The sequence below is a fragment of the Podarcis muralis genome, chromosome 13 (genome assembly GCF_964188315.1).
Source record: "Podarcis muralis chromosome 13, rPodMur119.hap1.1, whole genome shotgun sequence".
Taxonomy (NCBI): Eukaryota; Metazoa; Chordata; class Lepidosauria; order Squamata; family Lacertidae; genus Podarcis; species Podarcis muralis.
In genome coordinates, this window is record NC_135667.1 from 12,457,916 (window position 1) to 12,479,182 (window position 21,267).

The window sequence follows — 21,267 nt, forward strand, 5'->3', positions numbered from 1 at the left end:
AGGAGTAAAATTACTGGGATTCCATCACTCTCTACATCTCAGTGTGCATTGGTGGTAGTGGATGGTTTGTAGTTCCGGTGCTTATATCCAAAGCATCTTCCTCCAACTCTCATTCATTTTTAAGAGTGTTGATTAGGATGAATGATGCCTACATTTCAGTCACTTTCTTAAGACAGACATGGCTAAGCTATTGTCCTCTAGATGTTGCTGAACTTCAATTCCCATTTGACGCAGGCCATGGTGGCCAACGGTCAGAGATGTTGGGAGTTGCAGTTCGGCAGCATCTGAAGGATGCTAGCCAGCTCTGCACAGTTTAGATTTGTGGATAGATTTTGAAACCTATTCATGTATATATTTATGGATATTGCAATAATAATAGCAGCAACCACTGCCAAACTTGGGGAGGAGAATGAGCCATGTGCTGACAGCGGAAAACCCAGCAAAGAAACCCACAGCTTGGCGCAAGCAACAGGATTCGTCGCACAAATCCTGGGGTTCTCTCCATAAAAAAAGGTCGACAACTCTGGGCAACATAGGGGCAGGGGTGCCGGATGGATCTTTGCACCCTGGCACCGCATATGCTTAAGACGGCCCTGGCAGAGTGCAAGGAGTATTGGTTTTAAATGAAAATCACCCAATGCTTGCCCCTTTCTAAAATTTCTTCATTGGGGTGTGTTTTTTCTTTTTATAAATCTACCAAAGAATGAAATGAAATGAAATCAGGATGGAGGGGTTTTCTCAGGACAGTGGAGAGGGTGTGTGCTCTGTCCCATTGGTGTGGTGGTGGTGTCACTTGCTTCTCCTGATAGAAAATACTCTGGGGGGGGGGGAGAAATGGGAGGGTCAAGGAGGGTTAGTTGGGGGAGTGAGATATGTCCCCATTTTCATCTGAGGAATGTTGGAGGGTATGCACCTTTATTCGAATGTGTGAAAGACCACACAGCTCCCTCACCTGAAGATCTTGTTCACAAGGCAATACACATCTCCCTTTCAGACCTCTCTCCAAATCACTATGACTTAGATTACCTGCCCATCAAAGATCCATTTTCTAAGACATGTAAATTCCTCCAATCAATTTTGTCGCCCCACCCTGTGAGAGCAGATCAGTGTAACAGGCATTACTAGAATAATATTAGCAGAAGAGACGTACAGATCCATAAATGAAAGTGGATATCACTGCAGATGTGAAGCAGGGTGAATGTGTATGTGTGGATTCAAAATAGATTAGGGTAAAATTCAGAGATGCACATATTCTGAAGCAGAGATGCTCTGACACAGCATGAAAATCTGATTGCAGATATATGACTCAGACCTACCAGCACATCCTGTCCTTCATATTTGCTGTAAATGAGATCAATGAAAATCTCTGGATCTTATCCAACCTCACCCTGGGCTTCCACATCTATAACAGCCATTTCACTGCAAGAGAGACCTATCTGGCCTCAATGGAACTTCTCTCCACAAGGGGCAGATTCATCCCAAACTACAAGTGTGATGTGCATGATAATGCAGTAGCTTTCATTGTGGGTCCTAATTCAAATGTGTGTCTCTTCGTGGCAATGACTCTATATATCTACAAGATTTCGCAGGTAATGTGTATCCATGGAACATAGGATTGAAACAAACCAGTTATACTACCCTTTCTTTCTCCTCTGATAAAATTTTGCTCTTCATATTTTATATTTATGAATGAAAAGGATGGCATCAGACTTTCCATGTCTAGGAAATGTCATTATAGAGGGTGAAGAGTAAACAGGATTTTGGAAATAACTCTTAACATTTCATATCTCTGGATTTTATTTTATTTTTCATATAGTTTGGATATGGCTCTGCTCCAATAATAAATGACCAAACCCAAGAAGCATTCTTCCAGAGGATGTTTCCTGCCGAAGAGCATCAGGCTGCAGGAATCCTCCAGCTGCTGCTGTTTTTCAGGTGGACATGGATTGGGGTGGTTTTTATCAATGGCGACAATGGAGAGAGGTTTGTACAGACTGTGCTTCCTGAATTTTCCAAGGGAGGTATTTGCTTCGACTTTATCCAAAATTTGCCAACACTGTATTTTACCACTGGCACGAACGATATGGTGACTGAGTGGGTCAATACATACAAGGTTATTGTTCGAGGCACTGCCAACGTCGTGGTATTACATGGCGAAATAAATACTGTGATATTTCTGAGAATGTTTCCCCGGCTTTCAGAACTGGAGGACATAACAATGAATGCAAAAGTTTGGATCATGACGGCACAGATGGAATTTACATCCGTTTCCTTTCAAAGAGATTGGGAAATAGACATTATACACGGTGCTCTATCCATCGCAGTTCACTCAAAGGAGATTGTGGGGTTCCAGAAATTTATTCAGGGGAGAAATCCTACCTCAGAGAAAGAAGATGCTTTTCTTAGGGTCTTTTGGGAAACAGCTTTTGACTGTTCTCTCCCTAAAACTGATACAGAAAGAGACGATAGAGACATCTGCAGTGGGGAAGAACAGCTGGAAGCACTTCCTGCATCTGTCTTTGAAATGAGCCTGACTGGCCACAGCTACAGTGTGTACAACGCAGTCTTTGCTGTAGCACATGCACTGCAGGCCATGAATCCGTCTAGATACAAAGGCAGAGTGACAGTGGATGGAGGAGTAAAACTTCAGAATCAAGAGTTATGGAAGGTAATGTCCTGAATAAACTAAGAACAAAGGAAGGACCCTGCTGGCTCAGTCCAAGGCCTTCCTATAGCAGACAACCAGACAGCTGGGGGAAGCCTTCAAACAGGACCTTCTGGCAATAGTCTTCTCCCCCTGTTCTTCCCCATGATGCATTTCTTTCTGGAGAATGTCTTTATCTGCCTTGAATGTTAGCAATAGCTTTTCTGTTTCCCCCATGAATTTGCACATGCTTTGCAACCCATGCACTCATTCATATTCAAACACGGAACTATGGTGCTAGGAAGTGGTCAGCAGTTTCTAAATCAAGAGCCATGGCAGGTAAATGCCCAGATCCTGCAGCCCCAGAGAGAGGCCACAAAGGGCTGGGGCTCAAATAACTTCCTTCATTAAAAACAAACAAACAAAAAATTTAATTGCTTTCACTTTAAAAACCATTTTAGACCCCACCCCTAAGAAGAATCATGCTGGGCCTTCTAGGGGTTACCCTATATTTGTCTTATTTGGAACGAGGTCCTTGGAGGCATGTTGGCATTTTCTAATGTTTGCATTTATTTGATTGATTGTTGTTTAGTCGTTTAGTCGTGTCCGACTCTTCGTGACCCCATGGACCAGAGCACGCCAGGCACTCCTGTCTTCCACCGCCTCCCGCAGTTTGGTCAGGCTCATGTTTGTAGCTTCGAGAACACTATCCAACCATCTCATCCTCTGTCGTCCCCTTCTCCTTGTGCCCTCCATCTTTCCCAACATCAGGGTCTTTTCCAGAGAGTCTTCTCTTCTCATGAGGTGGCCAAAGTATTGGAGCCTCAACTTCACGATCTGTCCTTCCAGTGAGCACTCAGGTCTGATTTCCTTAAGAATGGATGCGTTTGATCTTCTTGCAGTCCATGGGACTCTCAAGAGTCTCCTCCAGCACCATAATTCAAAAGCATCAATTCTTTGGCGATCAGCCTTCTTTATGGTCCAGCTCTCACTTCCATACATCACTACTGGGAAAACCATGGCTTTAACTATACGGACCTTTGTTGGTAAGGTGATGTCTCTACTTTTTAAGATGTTGTCTAGATTTGCCATCGCCTTTCTCCCAAGGAGCATGCGTCTTTTAATTTCGCGACTGCTGTCACCATCTGCAGTGATCATGGAGCCCAAGAAAATAAAATCTCTCACTGCCTCCATTTCTTCCCCTTCTATTTGCCAGGAGGTGATGGGACCAGTGGCCATGATCTTCGTTTTTTTGATGTTGAGCTTCAGACCATATTTTGCGCTCTCCTCTTTCACCCTCATTAAAAGGTTCTTTAATTCCCCCTCACTTTCTGCCATCAAGGTTGTGTCATCTGCATATCTGAGGTTGTTGATATTTCTTCCGGCAATCTTAATTCCGGCTTGGGATTCATCCAGCCCAGCCTTTCGCATGATGTATTCTGCATATAAGTTAAATAAGCAGGGGGACAATATACAGCCTTGTCGTACTCCTTTCCCAATTTTGAACCAATCAGTTGTTCCATATCCAGTTCTAACTGTAGCTTCTTGTCCCACATAGAGATTTCTCAGGAGACAGATGAGGTGATCAGGCACTCCCATTTCTTTAAGAACTTGCCATAGTTTGCTGTGGTCGACACAGTCAAAGGCTTTTGCATAGTCAATGAAGCAGAAGTAGATGTCTTTCTGGAACTCTCTAGCTTTCTCCATAATCCAGCGCATGTTTGCAATTTGGTCTCTGGTTCCTCTGCCTCTTCTAAATCCAGCTTGCACTTCTGGGAGTTCTCGGTCCACATACTGCTTAAGCCTGCCTTGTAGAATTTTAAGCATAACCTTGCTAGCGTGTGAAATGAGTGCAATTGTGCGGTAGTTGGAGCATTCTTTGGCACTTCCCTTCTTTGGGATTGGGATGTAGACTGATCTTCTCCAATCTTCTGGCCACTGCTGAGTTTTCCAAATTTGCTGGCATATTGAGTGTAGCACCTTAACAGCATCATCTTTTAAAATTTTAAATAATTCAGCTGGAATATCATCACTTCCACTGGCCTTGTTATTAGCAATGCTTTCTAAGGCCCATTTGACTTCACTTTCCAGGATATCTGGCTCAAGGTCAGCAACCACACTACCTGGGGTATATGAGACATCAATTTCTTTCTGGTATAGTTCCTCTGTGTATTCTTGCCACCTCTTCTTGATGTCTTCTGCTTCTGTTAGGTCCTTTCCACTTTTGTCTTTTATTATGGAAATCTTTGTACAAAATGTTCCTTTCATATCTCCAATTTTCTTGAACAGATCTCTGGTTTTTCCCATTCTATTGTTTTCCTCTATTTCTTTGCATTGCTCGTTTAAGAAGGCCTTCTTGTCTCTCCTTGCTATTTTTTGGAAATCTGCATTCAATTTCCTGTATCTTTCACTATCTCCCTCGCATTTTGCTTGCCTTCTCTCCCCCGCTATTTGTAAGGCCTCGTTGGACAGCCACTTTGCTTTCTTGCATTTCCTTTTCATTGGGATGGTTTTAGTTGCTGCCTCTTGTATAATGTTACGAGCCTCCATCCATAGTTCTTCAGGCACTCTGTCCACCAAATCTAAATCCTTAAACCTGTTCCTCACTTCCACTGTGTATTCATAAGGAATTTGACTTAGATTGTATCTTACCGGCCCAGTGGTTTTTCCTACTTTCTTCAGTTTAAGCTTGAATTTTGCTATAAGAAGCTGATGATCTGAGCCACAGTCAGCTCCAGGTCTTGTTTTTGCTGACTGTATAGAGCTTCTCCATCTTTGGCTGCAGAGAATATAATCAATCTGATTTCGATGCTGCCCATCTGGTGATGTCCATGTGTAGAGTCGTCTCTTGTGTTGTTGGAAAAGTGTGTTTGTGATGACCAGCTTGTTCTCTTGACAGAACTCTATTAGCCTTTGCCCTGCTTCGTTTTGAACTCCAAGGCCAAACTTGCCAGTTGTTCCTTTTATCTCTTGACTCCCTACTTTAGCATTCCAATCCCCTATAATGAGAAGAACATCCTTCTTTGGTGTCACTTCTATAAGGTCTTGTAAGTCTTCATAGAATTGGTCAATTTCAGTTTCTTCAGCACCAGTAGTTGGTGCATAAACTTGGATTACTGTGATGTTAAAAGGTCTGCCTTGGATTCGTATCGAGATCATTCTATCATTTTTGAGATTGCATCCCAGTACAGCTTTTGCCACTCTTTTGTTGACTATGAGGGCCACTCCATTTCTTTTACGGGTTTCTTGTCCACAGTAGTAGATATGATAGTCATCCGAACTGAATTCGCCCATTCCCGTCCATTTTAGTTCACTGATGCCCAAGATGTCAATATTTATTCTTGCCATCTCATTTTTGACCACATCCAACTTACCCAGGTTCATGGTTCTTACATTCCAGGTTCCTATGCAATATTTTTCTTTACAGCATTGGACTTTCCTTTCGCTTCCATGCATATCCGCAACTGAGCGTCCTTTCGGCTTTGGCCCAGCCACTTCATCAGCTCTGGATCTACTTGTACTTGTCCTCCGCTCTTCCCCAGTAGCATGTTGGACACCTTCCGACCTGAGGGGCTCATCTTCCAGCGTCATAACTTTTATATGCCTGTTGTCTTTGTCCATGGAGTTTTCTTGGCAGGGATACTGGAGTGGCTTGCCAGTTCCTGCTCCAGGTGGATCACGTTTCGTCAAAACTCTCCACTATGACCTGTCCATCTTGGGTGGCCCTGCACGGCATAGCTCATAGCTTCTCTGAGTTATTCAAGCCCCTTCGCCACGGCAAGGCAGTGATCCATGAAGGAGTGCATTTATTTACAATCCCGCAAACAACCTTGTGTTGCCCTTGCCTCTTGGATCTCTTTCTCCTTGGACTCAGCTCTACAGCTGCAAATAAAACATTGTAAGTGTGTATTAAGTGCAATATGCAATGTGACACTAGATGGCCATGGTGAGCCTTAGGGAAAATTCAATGTATTTTTTTTAAAAAACGCTTTTTTAAAAAGCATTTTCAGAACAGTTTTTATATGTGTGTCAAATACCACCCTTGTGTTTATCTCACTTGTGTATGTTATTGATGGCAATAGATTGGTTGCAAAAGTTATGAGGGCATAGGAAATTTGCAACACTGTGAGAAGTATGCACATTGCAGGTATAGGATGGTATATAAATAAATAAAATAAAATAATGGGGCACCAAAAGTTGCTTGTGGAAAATGAAAACCTTTTAGTCTATTTGAAGCATCTTATATATCCATATTATTTGCCTTTTGTTGTTTCAATTTAGCTTCAGCACTACCTTAGAAGAGTCTCATTTAACAACAGTGCTGGAGAAAAGGTTTCCTTTAATCATAATGGGGATATCACTGCTGGATTTGATATTATCAATTGGGTGACATTTCCAAACCGCTCCTTTCTTCGAGCCAAAGTTGGAAGGATAGATCCCTTAGCTCCTGAAGACAAAATCCTGAGCATTTCTGTGGAAGACATTGTATGGCCAACTGCATTTAAACAGGTGTTGTAATTACCTGTACATTGTTATTAGATCATTTATGCTTCTGTATAGTGTTTAATGTTTAATTGTTTTTATGACCTCCCCCAAGCCGGTTTTTAGTTGTTCGCATTTCATCTGTAAGCAGCCCTTAGTCCATGTCAGGGGGAAAGGCAGGGTATAAATAAATATATAAGAATAATGATAAAATAATAATTGTCCATCCATCGTTTTGGTAGCACAAATCCTTTTGATAGGAGAACTGGAGAAATATAACTTGTGATGCATGGAACGTGAGCATCCAGACAATGGGTTGAGTGTCACCCAATCAGGAGAGACAGTAGGGAATTTGAAGTTAGAACTTGACAGTTAAATGGTCAAATAGGGCCTGTCTGGCAGTTAGTGGAGATAGGATTGCTTTAGGGCTTGGAAAGTACCTAGAAAGGGCTTGGATGGAGCCTGGTTAGATCCTAGATAGGTTAAAACTGTCAGATAGTAGGTCTGAATTAGGAGTTAGCTAGACATGGCAATCCAGTTTGTTTTCCCTGAGGGGAAAATGAAGATCCTAGATGGGGCTGGAAGTGTTTTACTCAAAGTGTAAGACCAATGGCCATTCTAGAAGAAATCAGTCTATTCTGAGGCATGTTTAAAGTTAGAATTGTATGAACCTTTCAGCTATCTCTGTACGGTGTGCTTATTTCATAGAAAGTATTGTGCCTTATCAGAGTAGATATCAAGCTACAGCCCTCATCAAATGTACATAAATAAAATTCTAATTTTGATCCCAAAAGTGCCTCATCCTTACTTTGACCCACTGGGCAGGGGATAAGTAGCCACAGGTTCTCCTTTCACATAAGTGCAATACTTTACTGCTGGTTATAAACAATTACTTTGCTTCTATCTTTATTGCAGGAGATCGTCATGCAACTCCCTTCTCCTCCCCAAAATTTGAATGCATAATAATAATAATAATAATAATAATAATAATAATAATAATAATTTATTTATACTCCACCCATCTGGCTGGGTTTCCCACTCTGGGCGGCTACCAGCAAAATATTGGAATACCATAATTCATCAAATATTAAAAGCTTACCTTTAAAGAGGGCTGCCTTCAGATGTCTTCTAAAAGGCAGATATTTGTTTATTTCTTTGACATCTGGTGGGAGGGCATTCCACAGGGCGGGTGCCACTACTGAGAAGGCCCTTTGCTTGGTTTCCTGTTACTTCGCTTCTCACAGTGAGGGAACCGCCAGAAGGCCCTTGGAGCTGGATCTCAGTGTTTAAACACCCACTAATTTCATTTATGCACAGGTACAGCCGCTTTCAGTGTGCAATGACGCTTGCCATCCAGGTTACAGCAAGAGCAAGAAGGAAGAAAAACCTTTCTGCTGCTATGATTGTCTTCCATGTCCAGAAGGGAGGATTTCTAAATTTAGAGGTAAATATATTTTATTCATAGCATTTCCCTCAGGTTATTAACTGCTATCAATCACTTATTCAACACAGTTTATAGACAAGAATTTCCTTCATATTTAAATGTTCCAAATTTAGTGCTGGTGGTGATACCCACAGCATTCCTTTGTTGTTTAGCATAGTGTTCAGCTTATCAGAAGAAAGGAAAAGAAACGAAAATTTAGAAGTAAACAGGATTTGAGCATACCAGGACAAGAAGAATATGTAGTTCGCAATAACTCTTGCTTTGTGATGTTCCAGGAATTAAAATACCATCAGTGAGGGGATCTGCTATGCGCTTAGTCATGCAAAAGTAACTGAGATTGTGTACACTGGTTTTGAGCTAGGTGTCACCATACACGGTTTTGTAAATATGCCTGAGCTAAAAGAATTTTCTAACAAATCTTTGAGAGGTCAATGAGTTTTTACTTCACTTTTGGATCCAGTTTTAAGAGTAATGTTCTTTTAAATCATTTTATTCATGAAAGAAGAAATGGACAAGGCCTCCACTACTTCCAACTCTTCATCCAACAATAAAAGCTAAAAATAGAATTTTATTTAGTATTCAGTGAGTCAAAATTTCTGACTTATTTTTTTCCATTCATGGAAAGAAAGACTGTTGGATAATGAAATAACTGTTGGATAGTGAAATAATTGTACTTCACTAAAGAATATACAACAAAATCTACTCTGCTCCTTTTCCCTACCCTGAAATAGCAGAGAAAAATTCACTCATTTATTGAATTCAGTAATGTACTGTACGTATTAGTACATCCATGTATAAAACAAAATCTGTTTCCTTTTTTAGATGCAGAATACTGCATTCAATGTCCAGAAGATCATTATGCAAACAAAGAACAAGATTTGTGTGTTCCAAAGAAGATCAGCTTCTTGTCATACAAAGAGCCGTTGGGGGTAATCTTAGCTAATTTCTCTCTTTCCTTTTGTTTTATCACAGCTTTGGTGCATGGGATATTCATTAAGCACAAGGACACTCCCATAGTCAAAGCCAACAACCGGAACATCACCTACACTCTCCTCATCTCCCTCTTGCTCTCCTTTGTTTCTGCTTTGTTGTTTATTGGCCAGCCGCATAAAGTTATGTGTCTCTTTCAACAAGCTGCTTTTATCATGATATTCTCAGTGGCAGTTTCTTGTATTTTGGCCAAAACGACTACAGTCATTTTAGCTTTCATGGCCACCAAGCCAAGGTCCAGTATGAGGAGATGGATGGGGAAAAGACTGGATATTTCTGTTGTTGTTTCCTGCTCCCTAGTTCAAGCTATTCTTTGTACTCTATGGCTGGCAATCTCTCCCCCTTTCCCTGATTTAGATGCACATACAATGGCTGTAGAGATTGTTCTGGAATGTAATGAAGGATCAGTCATCATGTTTTACTCTGTCCTGGGCTATATGGGTTTCCTGGCCAGTATCAGCTTCACTGTGGCCTTCTTAGCCAGAAAGTTGCCTGACAGTTTCAACGAAGCCAAGTTCATCACCTTCAGCATGGTGGTGTTTTGCAGTGTGTGGCTGGCCTTTGTCCCAACCTACCTGAGCACAAAAGGGAAATACATGGTGGCTGTGGAGATCTTCTCCATCTTGGCCTCTGGCGCTGGGTTACTGGGCTGCATCTTTGCCCCTAAATGCTATATCATTTTGATTAAGCCTGAGTTGAACAGCAGGGGGCAGCTAATGAGAGGAAAGAACAAATCACAAATTGGAAAGTCCCAATCTAGTTAAAGTTGGATTGGATGAGTGCCAACAAACTCAAGCTCATTCCAGATGAGACTGAGGGACCTTTGGTGGGCAGTTCCCTAGACTGCATGGATGAGAGGTTGCCTGCTCTTGATGTGGTTACACACCCTCTGAAGGAGTGGGTAAATAGGTGGGGGCTACTTCGTGAGCCTTTGCTCTTGCTTGAGGCACAGGTGGCCTCCGTGGCACGGAGTGCCTTTTATCAGCTTCAGCTGGTGGCCCAGCGCTGCCACTATCTGAACAGGGGAAACCTAATATTCTGTTGTCTATGCTTTGGTTAGATTACAGCAACACGTTATACGTGGAGTTGTTTCTGAAGATCCTTTGGAAATTTCAGCTGGTGCGGAATTTGGCAGCCAGATTGCTCATTTTTTATAATGTTTTATGAATTTTTTTAATTGTAAATCGTATTCTGCATTTTTGTTTCTTATTAAATGTAGCTTATAAATTTGTAAACAAATATAATAAAAAGACCATTAAGAAGCTTCGTTTATTCAGCTACATGAATAAAGCAACCTTCTTTTATTCATACATAGAGGCATACATAAGATTTGCATTGAAACTGTATAAAGTGCCAAGGTGCAGTGTGTTCCTTCTCTCCTGGGCCAGTTGTTGTTCAATGTCTCTATAAGCAACTTGGATAAAGGAATTGAGAGGATGCTCATCAAATCTGCAGATGACACCAAACTGGGAGTGGTAGCTAATGCTGCAGAAGACAGAATCGGGATTCAAAATGATCTTAACAGATGGGAGAACTGGGTGCAAGCTAGCTAACAACATGAATTTCAGTAGGGAGAAATGTAAGGTTCTGCACTTAGCCAAGGAGAACCAGATGCACAAAGTCTAGTCTCCTGATCAAGTGAAGTCACAGTACTATTCTATTCAGCCTTGGTCAGACCACACCTGTTATACTGTGTCCACTTCTGGGCACCCCAGTTTAAGAAGAATATTGACAAGCTGCAATGTGTGCAGAAGAGGGCGACCAAGAGATCATGGGTTTGGAAACCAAACCATATGAGGAGCGGTTGAGGGAGTTGAATATATTTAGCCTGGAAAAAGAGGAGACTGAGAGGAGATCATAGTAGCCAACTCCTAGGGCCAAGGGGTCTTTGGCCTCCCAATTAAATATTTGAGGGGGCCGGGCCCCCAAAAATCGATGGGCATTGCCATTCAAATGGTGTCCATGCACCCCATCATGGGATTGACTGTGCAGAGCAGGGCTTATTCTCCCTCCAATATTTTATTCAAGTTGGCACCTCTGGAGGAGATGTGATATCTAAAAGGGTGTCACATGGAAGATAGAAAAAAACTTGCTTTTTCCTGCTCTTGAAGTTAGGGCCTGAACCAATGGCTTCAAGTTACAAGGAAGAAGATTCCTTCAGACTCCTTCAGGAGATTGTGGACTCCCCTTCATGCAGAAATGAGTTTAGATTCTAGGAGAGGATATATTGTTTATAATAATAATCATTTATTAATTGTAACCAGCCCATCTTGACTGGGTTGCACTGACCACACTGGGCAGCTTCCAATAGAATATTTTAAAAAACAGTGAAACATCAAACATTAAAAACATCCTGAAACAGCATGCCTTCGCATGTTTACAGAAAATTGTATAATCGTTTATCTCTTTGACATCTGATGGGAAGGCATTCCAGAGGGCGGGTGTCACTACCGAGAAAGCTCTCAGAACTGGACCTCAGTGTCTGAGCTGAATGATGGGGGTGGAGATGCTCCTTCAGGTATACAGGGTTTTAAAGGTCAACACCAACACTTTGCATTGTGTTTGGAATTGCACTGGGAACCAATGAAGATATGTCACTGGCAGTCTGTTTTGGAGACACAATGCAGTGGCTCCTGAGAGCTGCCTCTTTTAACATGCATCTTGTCATTTCCACAGTGGACTTAAACTTTCTTCAACTGAATTTTCATGTGAGAAGACACTCCAGAATCAATTAACCATTTGTATGACTTGGTGTCATAATTGTTAACAGATAGCTTCTTTTCTTGCAAAAAAAAATTACTTTTCTTTGTATCCTTTATTTTGGTTTGGTTGCCTAAATGCAGGGGAATTCCCCAATTTTGGGGCTTTGCAAAGTGTGGCTACATGTCCTTCTTTGTTGCAATTGAAGTAAACAACTTGTCTAGGTGTAGCCTTGATTCTCATTTGGGAGCAGAACAAGTAGTTTGATTCCTTGCCTTAGGCATTTTTGCCTGGCGACATTGTTTTTGTTAAGCATGTACTCTCCCACTGAGCTAGACTCCTCCCACTAAATATCTTACTATTACACATAATCTGCTTTCACTTCAGATGATCAGAGAAAAGGATTGATGAAAGTGCAATCAACCTGTTTTCTTTTGCAATGTTGTAGAGAACCTCTAATTCTGAATAAGTGACTATCTCCCTTGTAAGTATCAAAATTGTCCATGATTACTACTTCTCCAGATCCCAAGGGAGCTTCAGTAACCACTAAGAAAACCATGACTTGAGAAAAACAGATTCTATTAAGGTCACCTGTAAATTCAGATCAGGGTTTAAAGACAGGCAGGGTTAAACAGCCCTCCAATACTTTACATAATACTGGGTTTGAATAAGTCCGTTGAGCGGCCTTTCAATTCAGGCTCTGCTACACGGGGGCATTTGAATGACAATGAGGAAACAGGTGAAATGGTTCCGAGAAGAAATATGTTCATGCATGGTGATATTATTCATGCTCCTGGTATTATTACTACTGCTTCAAGATGTGTGCGCTGTTCCCATTACTCGATGTAATATAAGTGGTGCTCTTCCAGAAAATCAGAAGTATTATCATTCAGGAGACCTCAACATTGCTGCCATTATTTCCCAGAGCTACAGATTGTCTAGCTCTGTGGACTTCAACAGGCACCCGCTTCATGAACTTATTGATGACCCCATGTAAGGAACTGGATACTTATTTATGTCATTTTCCAGAGGGGTAGCATCAATTATAAGGAGTCTTGTGGCAGCTTAATGACTGATTGATTATGGTAAAAGCTTTGCATTTTCTGAAGTGGACTCTAGTCCACAAATGTTTATGCCAGAGGTACACAACATGATGACCTCCAGGTATTGTGGGGCATTAAGGTAAAGGTAAAGGACCCCTGGACAGTTAAGTCCAGTCAAAGGTGACTATGGGGTTGCAGCGCTCATCTCACTTTCACGCTGAGGGAGCCGATGTTTGTCCACTGACAGCTTTCCAGGTCATGTGGCCAGCATGACTTCTGGTGCAATGGAACACCATGAAGGAAACCAGAGCACACGGAAATACCGTTTACCTTCCTGCCACAGCAGTACCTATTTATCTTGTTGCACTGGCGTGCTTTCGAACTGCTAGGGTGGCAGGAGCTGGGACAGAGCAACGGGAGCTCACTCCGTTGCGGGGATCCAAACCGCCGACCTTCTGATCAGCAAGCCCAAGAGGCTCAGTGGTTTAGATCACAGCACCACCCATGTCCCTGTGGGACACTAACTGTCATCAGCCCCAGCAAGCATAGCCAGTGGTCAGGAAGGAAGAGAGTGTAGTCTAACACATGGAGGACACCATATTGACCACCTCAGCTTATGTGCCATAATAAATGGTTAGTGTTTAAGATGTTCTTGGGTCACATTCAGGGGGCCTTTTCCTTGAGCATTCTGTCTGAGTTCATAGAATTATATAATTGTAGCATTGGAAGGGACCCCAACAATCATCTAGTCCAACCCCCTGCAATGCAGGAATCTCTATGAAAGGATGCATGTAAGATGGCCACCTAACCTCTGCTTAAAAATTTCCAAGGAAGGAAAAGCTACCACCTTCTGACAGAGTCTGTTCAACTGTCAGACAGCTCTTGCATCAGGGAGTTCTTCCTGATGTTTAGTCAGAATTTCTTTTTCTTTTGTTTTTCTTTTGTTTTTGTTTTGTTTTTGTTTTGTTTTGTTTTTCTTTTCTTTTTCTTTTCATTTTGTAATTTTAAGCCATTAGTTTGGATCCTACCATCCAGAGCAGGAGAAAACAAGCTCACTCCATCTTCCATGTGACAGTTCTTTAGATATTTGAAAAAGACTATCATTCTTCTCGGTCTTCTCTTTTTCCAGACTAAACATATTCAACTCCCTCAACCTTTCCTTCCTCATAAGGCTTGGTTCTCAGACCCTTGATTATCTTGGTTGTCCTCTTCTGCACACATTCCAGTTTGTCAATATCCTTCTTAAATTGTGTTCTCCAGGGTGGTCTAACCATGGCAGAATAGAACAGTACTATGACTTCCCTTGATTGGGGCACTAGACTTCTGTTGATGCAGCCTAGAATCACATTAGCTCCCCCCTTTTTTTTTCTTATGCTGCTGCATCACACTGTTGACTCATGTTAAGCTTGTGCTGTACTAGACACATAGATCCTTTTCACATGTCCTACAGACAAGCCAGGTGTCCCTATCTTATATTTGTGCAGCTGGTTGCGTCAGTCAACTAGCTACAAATGCATCTAACAGTGACTTCATCCCATGGGAGACTTTGTCGAAAGCTTTGCTGAAATCAAGATGCACTATGTCCACAGCACTCCCCTGATACACTAAGTTTGTAACTCTATCATAAAAAGAAATGAGATTTGTCCCGCATGACTTAGAATCATAGAATCATAGAGTTGGAATAGACCACAAGGGCCATCGAGTCCAACCCCCTGCCAAGCAGGAAACACCATCAGAGCACTCCTGACATATGGTTGTCAAGCCTCTGCTTAAAGACCTCCAAAGAAGGAGACTCCACCACACTCCTTGGCAGCAAATCCCACTGTCGAACAGCTCTTACTGTCAGGAAGTTCTTCCTAATGTTTAGGTGGAATCTTCTTTCTTGTAGTTTGGATCCATTGCTCCGTGTCCGCTTCTCTGGAGCAGCAGAAAACAACCTTTCTCCCTCCTCTATATGACATCCTTTTATATATTTGAACATGGCTATCATATCACCCCTTAACCTCCTCTTCTCCAGGCTAAACATGCCCAGCTCCCTTAGCCGTTCCTCATAAGGCATCGTTTCCAGACCTTTGACCATTTTGGTTGCCCTCCTCTGGACACGTTCCAGTTTGTCAGTGTCCTTCTTGAATTGTGGTGCCCAGAACTGGACACAGTACTCCAGGTGAGGTCTGACCAGAGCAGAATACAGTGGCACTATTACTTCCCTTGATCTAGATGCTATACTCCTATTGTTTTTGAGATGCTATACTCCTATTGTTTTTGAGAAACCTATGCTGGGTCTTAGTAATCACAGCATCCTTTTCTAAGTGCTCACGGACTGACCATTTAATTATCTGTAAGGAGAAAGGGGAACTGCTTTAGTGATAGTAGAATGTTCACCCTCACCCAAACATAAAATAAAAACCCTGCAGGTTGAAAGGAGGAGAAGGAGGAAGGAGGTCTAAGTGAGCCTTTCCAATTGGATAGATGGAGCCATAATCTTTTGGGAGAAATCTATTGGGCACCACACATGGTGTCTGCTGACAAAAGTAGGTGGAACTGCCCCACACCACCACTCTGATTTCCCACCTCTCCCCATTTTCCTCTCATTCTCACCTCTCAAATTACCTCATCTCTCCACTGGAAACAATTGTTGGGGGAGGGAAATCACAAAATGTGGGAAACAGAAGGTTAACCCTTCTCTCCTCAGCCGCACCCCATGCCATCTGTCTCAGGAGACAATGGAGGAGTGTGCCTTTGCAGGTGTGGTCAAATGCTTGGAAGGTTACAGTGCCTGTTGTGGCTGTACAGAAAGATACAGAAGAGACATGTTTGGTTGCAGATGCTGCAAATAGACATAAAAAAGCTTCCATTGGCACCATGAAGAGCTGGTTGTTTAAAGCCCCAATTGCTATATGGGGAGTGATGGCGGGGGGATGTTAAAGACCTCTTCTCGTGTTGCCGTCCTCCAAATGTCTCAGGGAGGCACACAAAGAAAGTCCTCTGAAGCCGGAATCAATAATATGCTAAACGTTTAAAGTTGGGTTTTTAACGTTGCATAGAAGTGTCTGTGCATACTTTCCAAATAAGTGACATTCACATGACAAATGTCCTGGTCAAAGTGCCAGTGTTCCATCAAACTTCCTGGAACTGAGGGCAATAAAATATATTTTAGTTCACTATATGAGTGAAACATCTATTGCTGCTGGCATATTCTGCAGCAAAAATATTCTGAGAGTTTATTTAAATACCTTGCAGATTTATGACACAGATATACCAGCACATCGTGGCCCTCACATTTGCTGTAACGGAGATCAACGAAAGTGGCCAGATCTTATCCAACCTCACCCTGGGTTTCCACATTATTAACAGTCAATTCTTGGCAAGTAGGATGTATCTGGCCTCTATGGAGCTTCTCTCTACATGGAGCAGATTCATCCCAAACTACAGCTGTGATCTCCAGGGTAATGCAGTAGCTGTCATTGGGGGTCCTAACTCAGACGTGTGTTTCTTCATGGCAGACATTCTCTCCATCTACAAGATTCCACAGGTACGTTTTGCGCATGGAGCATAAGACTTTAACAAACCAGCTGTGCTTCCCTTGCCTTTTAGCCAGGCTTTGGAGACAGAAAGTAGCAAACTAGAGGCAGTTCTGACCTGCCACTTATAAGAGGCTGCTGCAGAAGAAGTACTACGAGCCACATTATGGAAGGGGTGCTTCTAGGACAAAGGTGAATTTGTGAAGCTCCCTTGTTCTGGATACTGCCTGGTGTTTAACAAATCTTGTTGTCTTTAATGCGTTGAAATGTAAGGGGGGAGGAGTTGTTTGTTACCATATTTCTGTTTTGGTATGTTATGTTGTATTATGACATAGTTTCTGTAATGTTTGTTTGAAATGCATCCCTGTTTCCTTTTTTATGCCACTTTGAGCATGATGTGAGTGTGTGGAAAAGCAGAATACAAATAAAATTTTAGAACACTGTCTATGATGAATTTTAAAAAATGTTAAGACAAACATTCAGGGGAAAACCCTGAAGCCTTTCTGTTGGGCATTCTGACAATCAGTATCCGCAGCGATAAGGAAAAGGTGTTCTGGTATGCCACAACTGCCGCTAGAATGTTGATCGCTAGGAATTGGAAAGGGGATAAGATACCAACAAAGGAAGAATGGCAAAACAAGCTGTGTGAGTATATGGAATTGGCAAAAAATGACAGCGGCAATTAGACAACAACCAAACCAAAAACTTTTAAAAAGAGTGGGAAAAGTGCAAAAGAATACAGTGGTACCTCAGGTTACATACGCTTCAGGTTACATACACTTCAGGTTACAGACTCCACTAACCCAGAAATAGTGCTTCAGGTTAAGAACTTTGCTTCAGGATGAGAACAGAAATCATGCTCTGGCGGCGCAGCAGCAGTAGGAGGCCCCATTAGCTAAAGTGGTGCTTCAGGTTAAGAACAGTTTCAGGTTAAGTAGGGACCTCCGGAACGAATTAAGTACTTAACCTGAGGTACCACTGTATTTGGAAAAACATTGTTCGCAAATCAAACCCTTGATATGCTTCGAATAAATTTCACAAAGTCAAAATTCACACAGATAAGTTTTATATTATGTAATAAAAAGATAATAAAGATAAACAACACAATTGAATAGAAAAATAAGAGAGAAGAAGCTGTTATGAGGTGGTGGGAAGTCACTGGTGAAGAATTATGGATATTGTTTGGTTTAACTATGTATACAGTATATGTAAAAATAAAGATAAGGATTGGAATATGTAAATGATTAAGAAATGAAAAATCAAATAAAAGCATTAAACAAAAAACAAAAAAAATGAATGAACTTTGGAAATAGATTGTTGCTATTTTCTCTGGTTATTTCCCATGTAGCTTGGATATGGCTCTGCTTCAGTGACGAATGATCAAAAACAAGGAGCGTTCTTCCTGCAATTGTTCCCTGATTGGTACCACCAGTATTTCGGGATTCTCCAGTTGCTGCTGTTTTTCAAATGGACCTGGATTGGGATAGTTACTTTACATGCTGACAGTGGAGAAAGGGTTGTCCAGGCCATTCTTCCCAAGTTTTCCCAGAGCGGCATCTGCTTTGCATTTATTGAATTTTATCACAAACTGGCACATTTTGCAACTGACTTTGGAGAAATTCTGGAGAATACGATGGAAACATACGTGGTTATTTTGAGGAGCACTGCCACTGTTGTCCTTGTACATGGTGAAATTCAAACCATGATATTTCTGAGAATGTTTCCTGTTATTTCAGGCATTGCGGACACCAATGAAGACAGCAGCTAAAATCTGGATTATGATAGGTCGCATGGAGTTCGTTTCACTTTCCTATCAAAGAGGTTTTGACATAGACATAATCCACGGTGCTATGTCCTTGGCAATTCACTCAAAGGAGGTGTCAGGATTCCAGACATTCCTTCAGTTGAAAAATCCCAATTTGGAAAAAGGAGATGGTTTTCTCAAGATCTTTTGGCAGAAGGCATTCAACTGTGAGCTCCCCACCTCTGATGGAGATCATGCTAGTGGGGAGGTCTGCACCGGGGATGAGAAACTGGAAGCACTTCCTGGATCTGTTTTTGACATGAGCATGACTGGCCACAGTTACAGCATGTACAATGCAGTCTATGCTGTGGCACATGCTTTGCAATCCATGCGGTCCTCCAAATTAAAAAACAGAGTGACAGTGGAAAGAAGGAGATGGAAGCTTCCGAATCAACAACCATGGCAGGTAATGTCTGCAGCAAAAAATATAGGAGTGCTCATTCTCTTGCTTTGCTTCATTCTGTACATTGTAGAACATGATATAAAAAGCATTGGTCAAAGCAGCTGCAGTAATAAGTTTAAGTTCCACTGAGTGCTTATGGACCCCAACGTTTTCTTGAAAAATTAAGATGGTGTTGACTACTTCATCGGTGTCTTAACAGTGCTGTTCTACTTCCCATTTAACATGCACAGCAAATCTGCTAACCTTGTGGGACACCAACCAGGATGATGCTGCAGATACCCTAGGTCATGCTGCTCAGAGCCCTTTCAAAGCTATCTGTGTGAGGAACAACAGCCATGCAGACACTGTGTGTGTGTTTGTGTTGAGAGAGAGAGAAAAAATATGGGGGGGGGAGTGTATAAGATTTTTTGTGTGTATGACCTTCATTTCTTTTAAATTCCCTCCTTACATTATGAATTCATAGATAAATGGGGAGAAACCAACAGGTTGTAGTTGTGAAGAAAAGGTGAATTCTATTTTAGGCATCTAGATGGAAAATAAACATTCGCAATGTCGTGCACAGTTACAGTCATCCCACCTCAAAAAGCATATTGCTCAACTGGAGAAGGCTTAGAAAAGGACGGCCAAAATGGTCAAGGGACTGGAGCAACATCCCTATGAGTAAAGATTACAAGCAGGGTGTTTCTTCAGGGGGAACTCACAGGAACTCAGTTCTGGTACCTCTCAGGTGGGCGTCATTGCCATTCTAAGAGAATGATGGAGGTGTTCATGGTGAGTTCTGGCACCTCTTTTTCTAGAAAAATAGCACTGGTTACAGGATCTGGTGCTGGTCAGGTGAGGCAAGCAAAGTGGGGACATGGTATGTGTGCGTAAAATTATGTTTGGTGTTGGCAGGGGCAGCCCTCCAATAAGGCTCTCTGAAGGCACCTCCCTGTTTCCTACATACTTGCCCGTGGCAGTGAAGCCTAGTGGAATGCTCCCCCATCAGAAAGCCATGGTGCAAAGGCAAGAGAGAGATCACCCATTGGCTGTGATGATGACAACACAAATTAGGATAAATTAAAGATTGTACAACAAAATGGCAGAGGGAAGTTAAAATATATATTTTTGAAAGGCAGAACCCCCCACAACTCTGGGCAAAATGGTTCTTGGCTAAGCAGTGTCTGTGTTGGCTGCAGGAGTAGCAACACCATGACTTTTAAAGAGACTTTTGTGGGGGGGGGGATGGTATTCTCTTTATTCTTTTGATTCAGCTTCAGCACTATCTGAAAGGAGTCTCATTTAACAACAGTGCCGGGGATGAAGTTTCCTTTGACCAAAATGGATACTTGGCCACTGGATTTGATATTATCAGCTGGGTCACATTTCCAAACCTGTCCTTCTTGAGAGTCAAGGTTGCAGAGATAGACCCCATTGCTTCCAAAGAGAAAGAATTGAACGTTTCTGTGAATAGCATCAGATGGCCCAGTGCTTTTAATCAGGTACAGATGATTCATGGTTTGGGACCACATGCTGGTGGGTGGTTCTAAACATGGGTGGGGTCCGTGCTCGTTCACACACAGTCATTTGTTTGCGCATATTCATGCACACTTTTGAAGAGGACAAGAACATGGAGGTGAGCACTAGGCTAACTACTAGTTCGCCGCTTCCTCCTCCTTCATATTCTATTACAATTATATAATCCTCCTCCACATGCACTCAAGGTGATGTACAAGGAAACTGTTGTGGTTTTTTTTAAGAGTTTAAAACAGCACACAGAAATAACAGAAATAATAAAAGGTAAAGGTACCCCTGCCCATACGGGCCAGTCTTGACAGACTCTAGGGTTGGGCACCCATCTCACTCAAGAGGCCGGGAGCCAGCGCTGTCCGCAGACACTTCCGGGTCACGTGGCCAGCATGACAAAGCTGCATCTGGCAAGCCAGCGCAGCACACGGAAACGCCGTTTACCTTCCCACCAGTAAGAGGTCCCTATTTATCTACTTGCATCCCAGGGTGCTTTCGAACTGCTAGGTTGGCAGGCGCTGGGACCGAGCAATGGGAGCGCACCCCGCCACGGGGATTCGAACCGCCAACCTTTCAATCGGCAAGCCCTAGGCGCTGAGGCTTTTACCCACAGCGCCACCCGCGTCCCAACAGAAATAATAGCTACATTTAAAAACAGTACAAAGTGGACACCCCTGGCAGAACTATTCATCCAGCTTGGAAAGTTTGGAAAGCTTGTTGGAACATAAAT

General features: G+C 42.3%; 1 protein-coding gene and 1 pseudogene across 1 annotated transcript; both read left to right on the forward strand.

Moving 5' to 3' along the window:
* Nucleotides 1–1,301: 1,301 nt before the first annotated feature.
* Nucleotides 1,302–10,768, forward strand: LOC114582507 (vomeronasal type-2 receptor 26-like). The gene is made up of 4 exons (XM_077918072.1): nucleotides 1,302–1,589; nucleotides 1,817–2,668; nucleotides 8,444–8,570; nucleotides 9,393–10,768. The coding sequence occupies exons 1-4, from the start codon at nucleotides 1,302–1,304 to the stop codon at nucleotides 10,322–10,324; spliced, it is 2,199 nt and encodes a 732-aa protein (XP_077774198.1). The 3' UTR covers nucleotides 10,325–10,768.
* A 5,773-nt stretch (nucleotides 10,769–16,541) lies between these two features.
* LOC114583369 (vomeronasal type-2 receptor 26-like) lies at nucleotides 16,542–19,952 on the forward strand (annotated as a pseudogene).
* Nucleotides 19,953–21,267: the final 1,315 nt, after the last annotated feature.

Coding starts and splice junctions, on each gene's coding strand:
- LOC114582507 (XM_077918072.1), top strand. CDS start 1,302: ATGACTCAGACCTACCAGCACATCCTGTCCTTCATATTTGCTGTAAAT. Junction 2,669..8,443: donor AGAATCAAGAGTTATGGAAG/GTAATGTCCTGA, acceptor ATTTATGCACAG/GTACAGCCGCTTTCAGTGTG. Junction 8,571..9,392: donor GAGGATTTCTAAATTTAGAG/GTAAATATATTT, acceptor TTCCTTTTTTAG/ATGCAGAATACTGCATTCAA.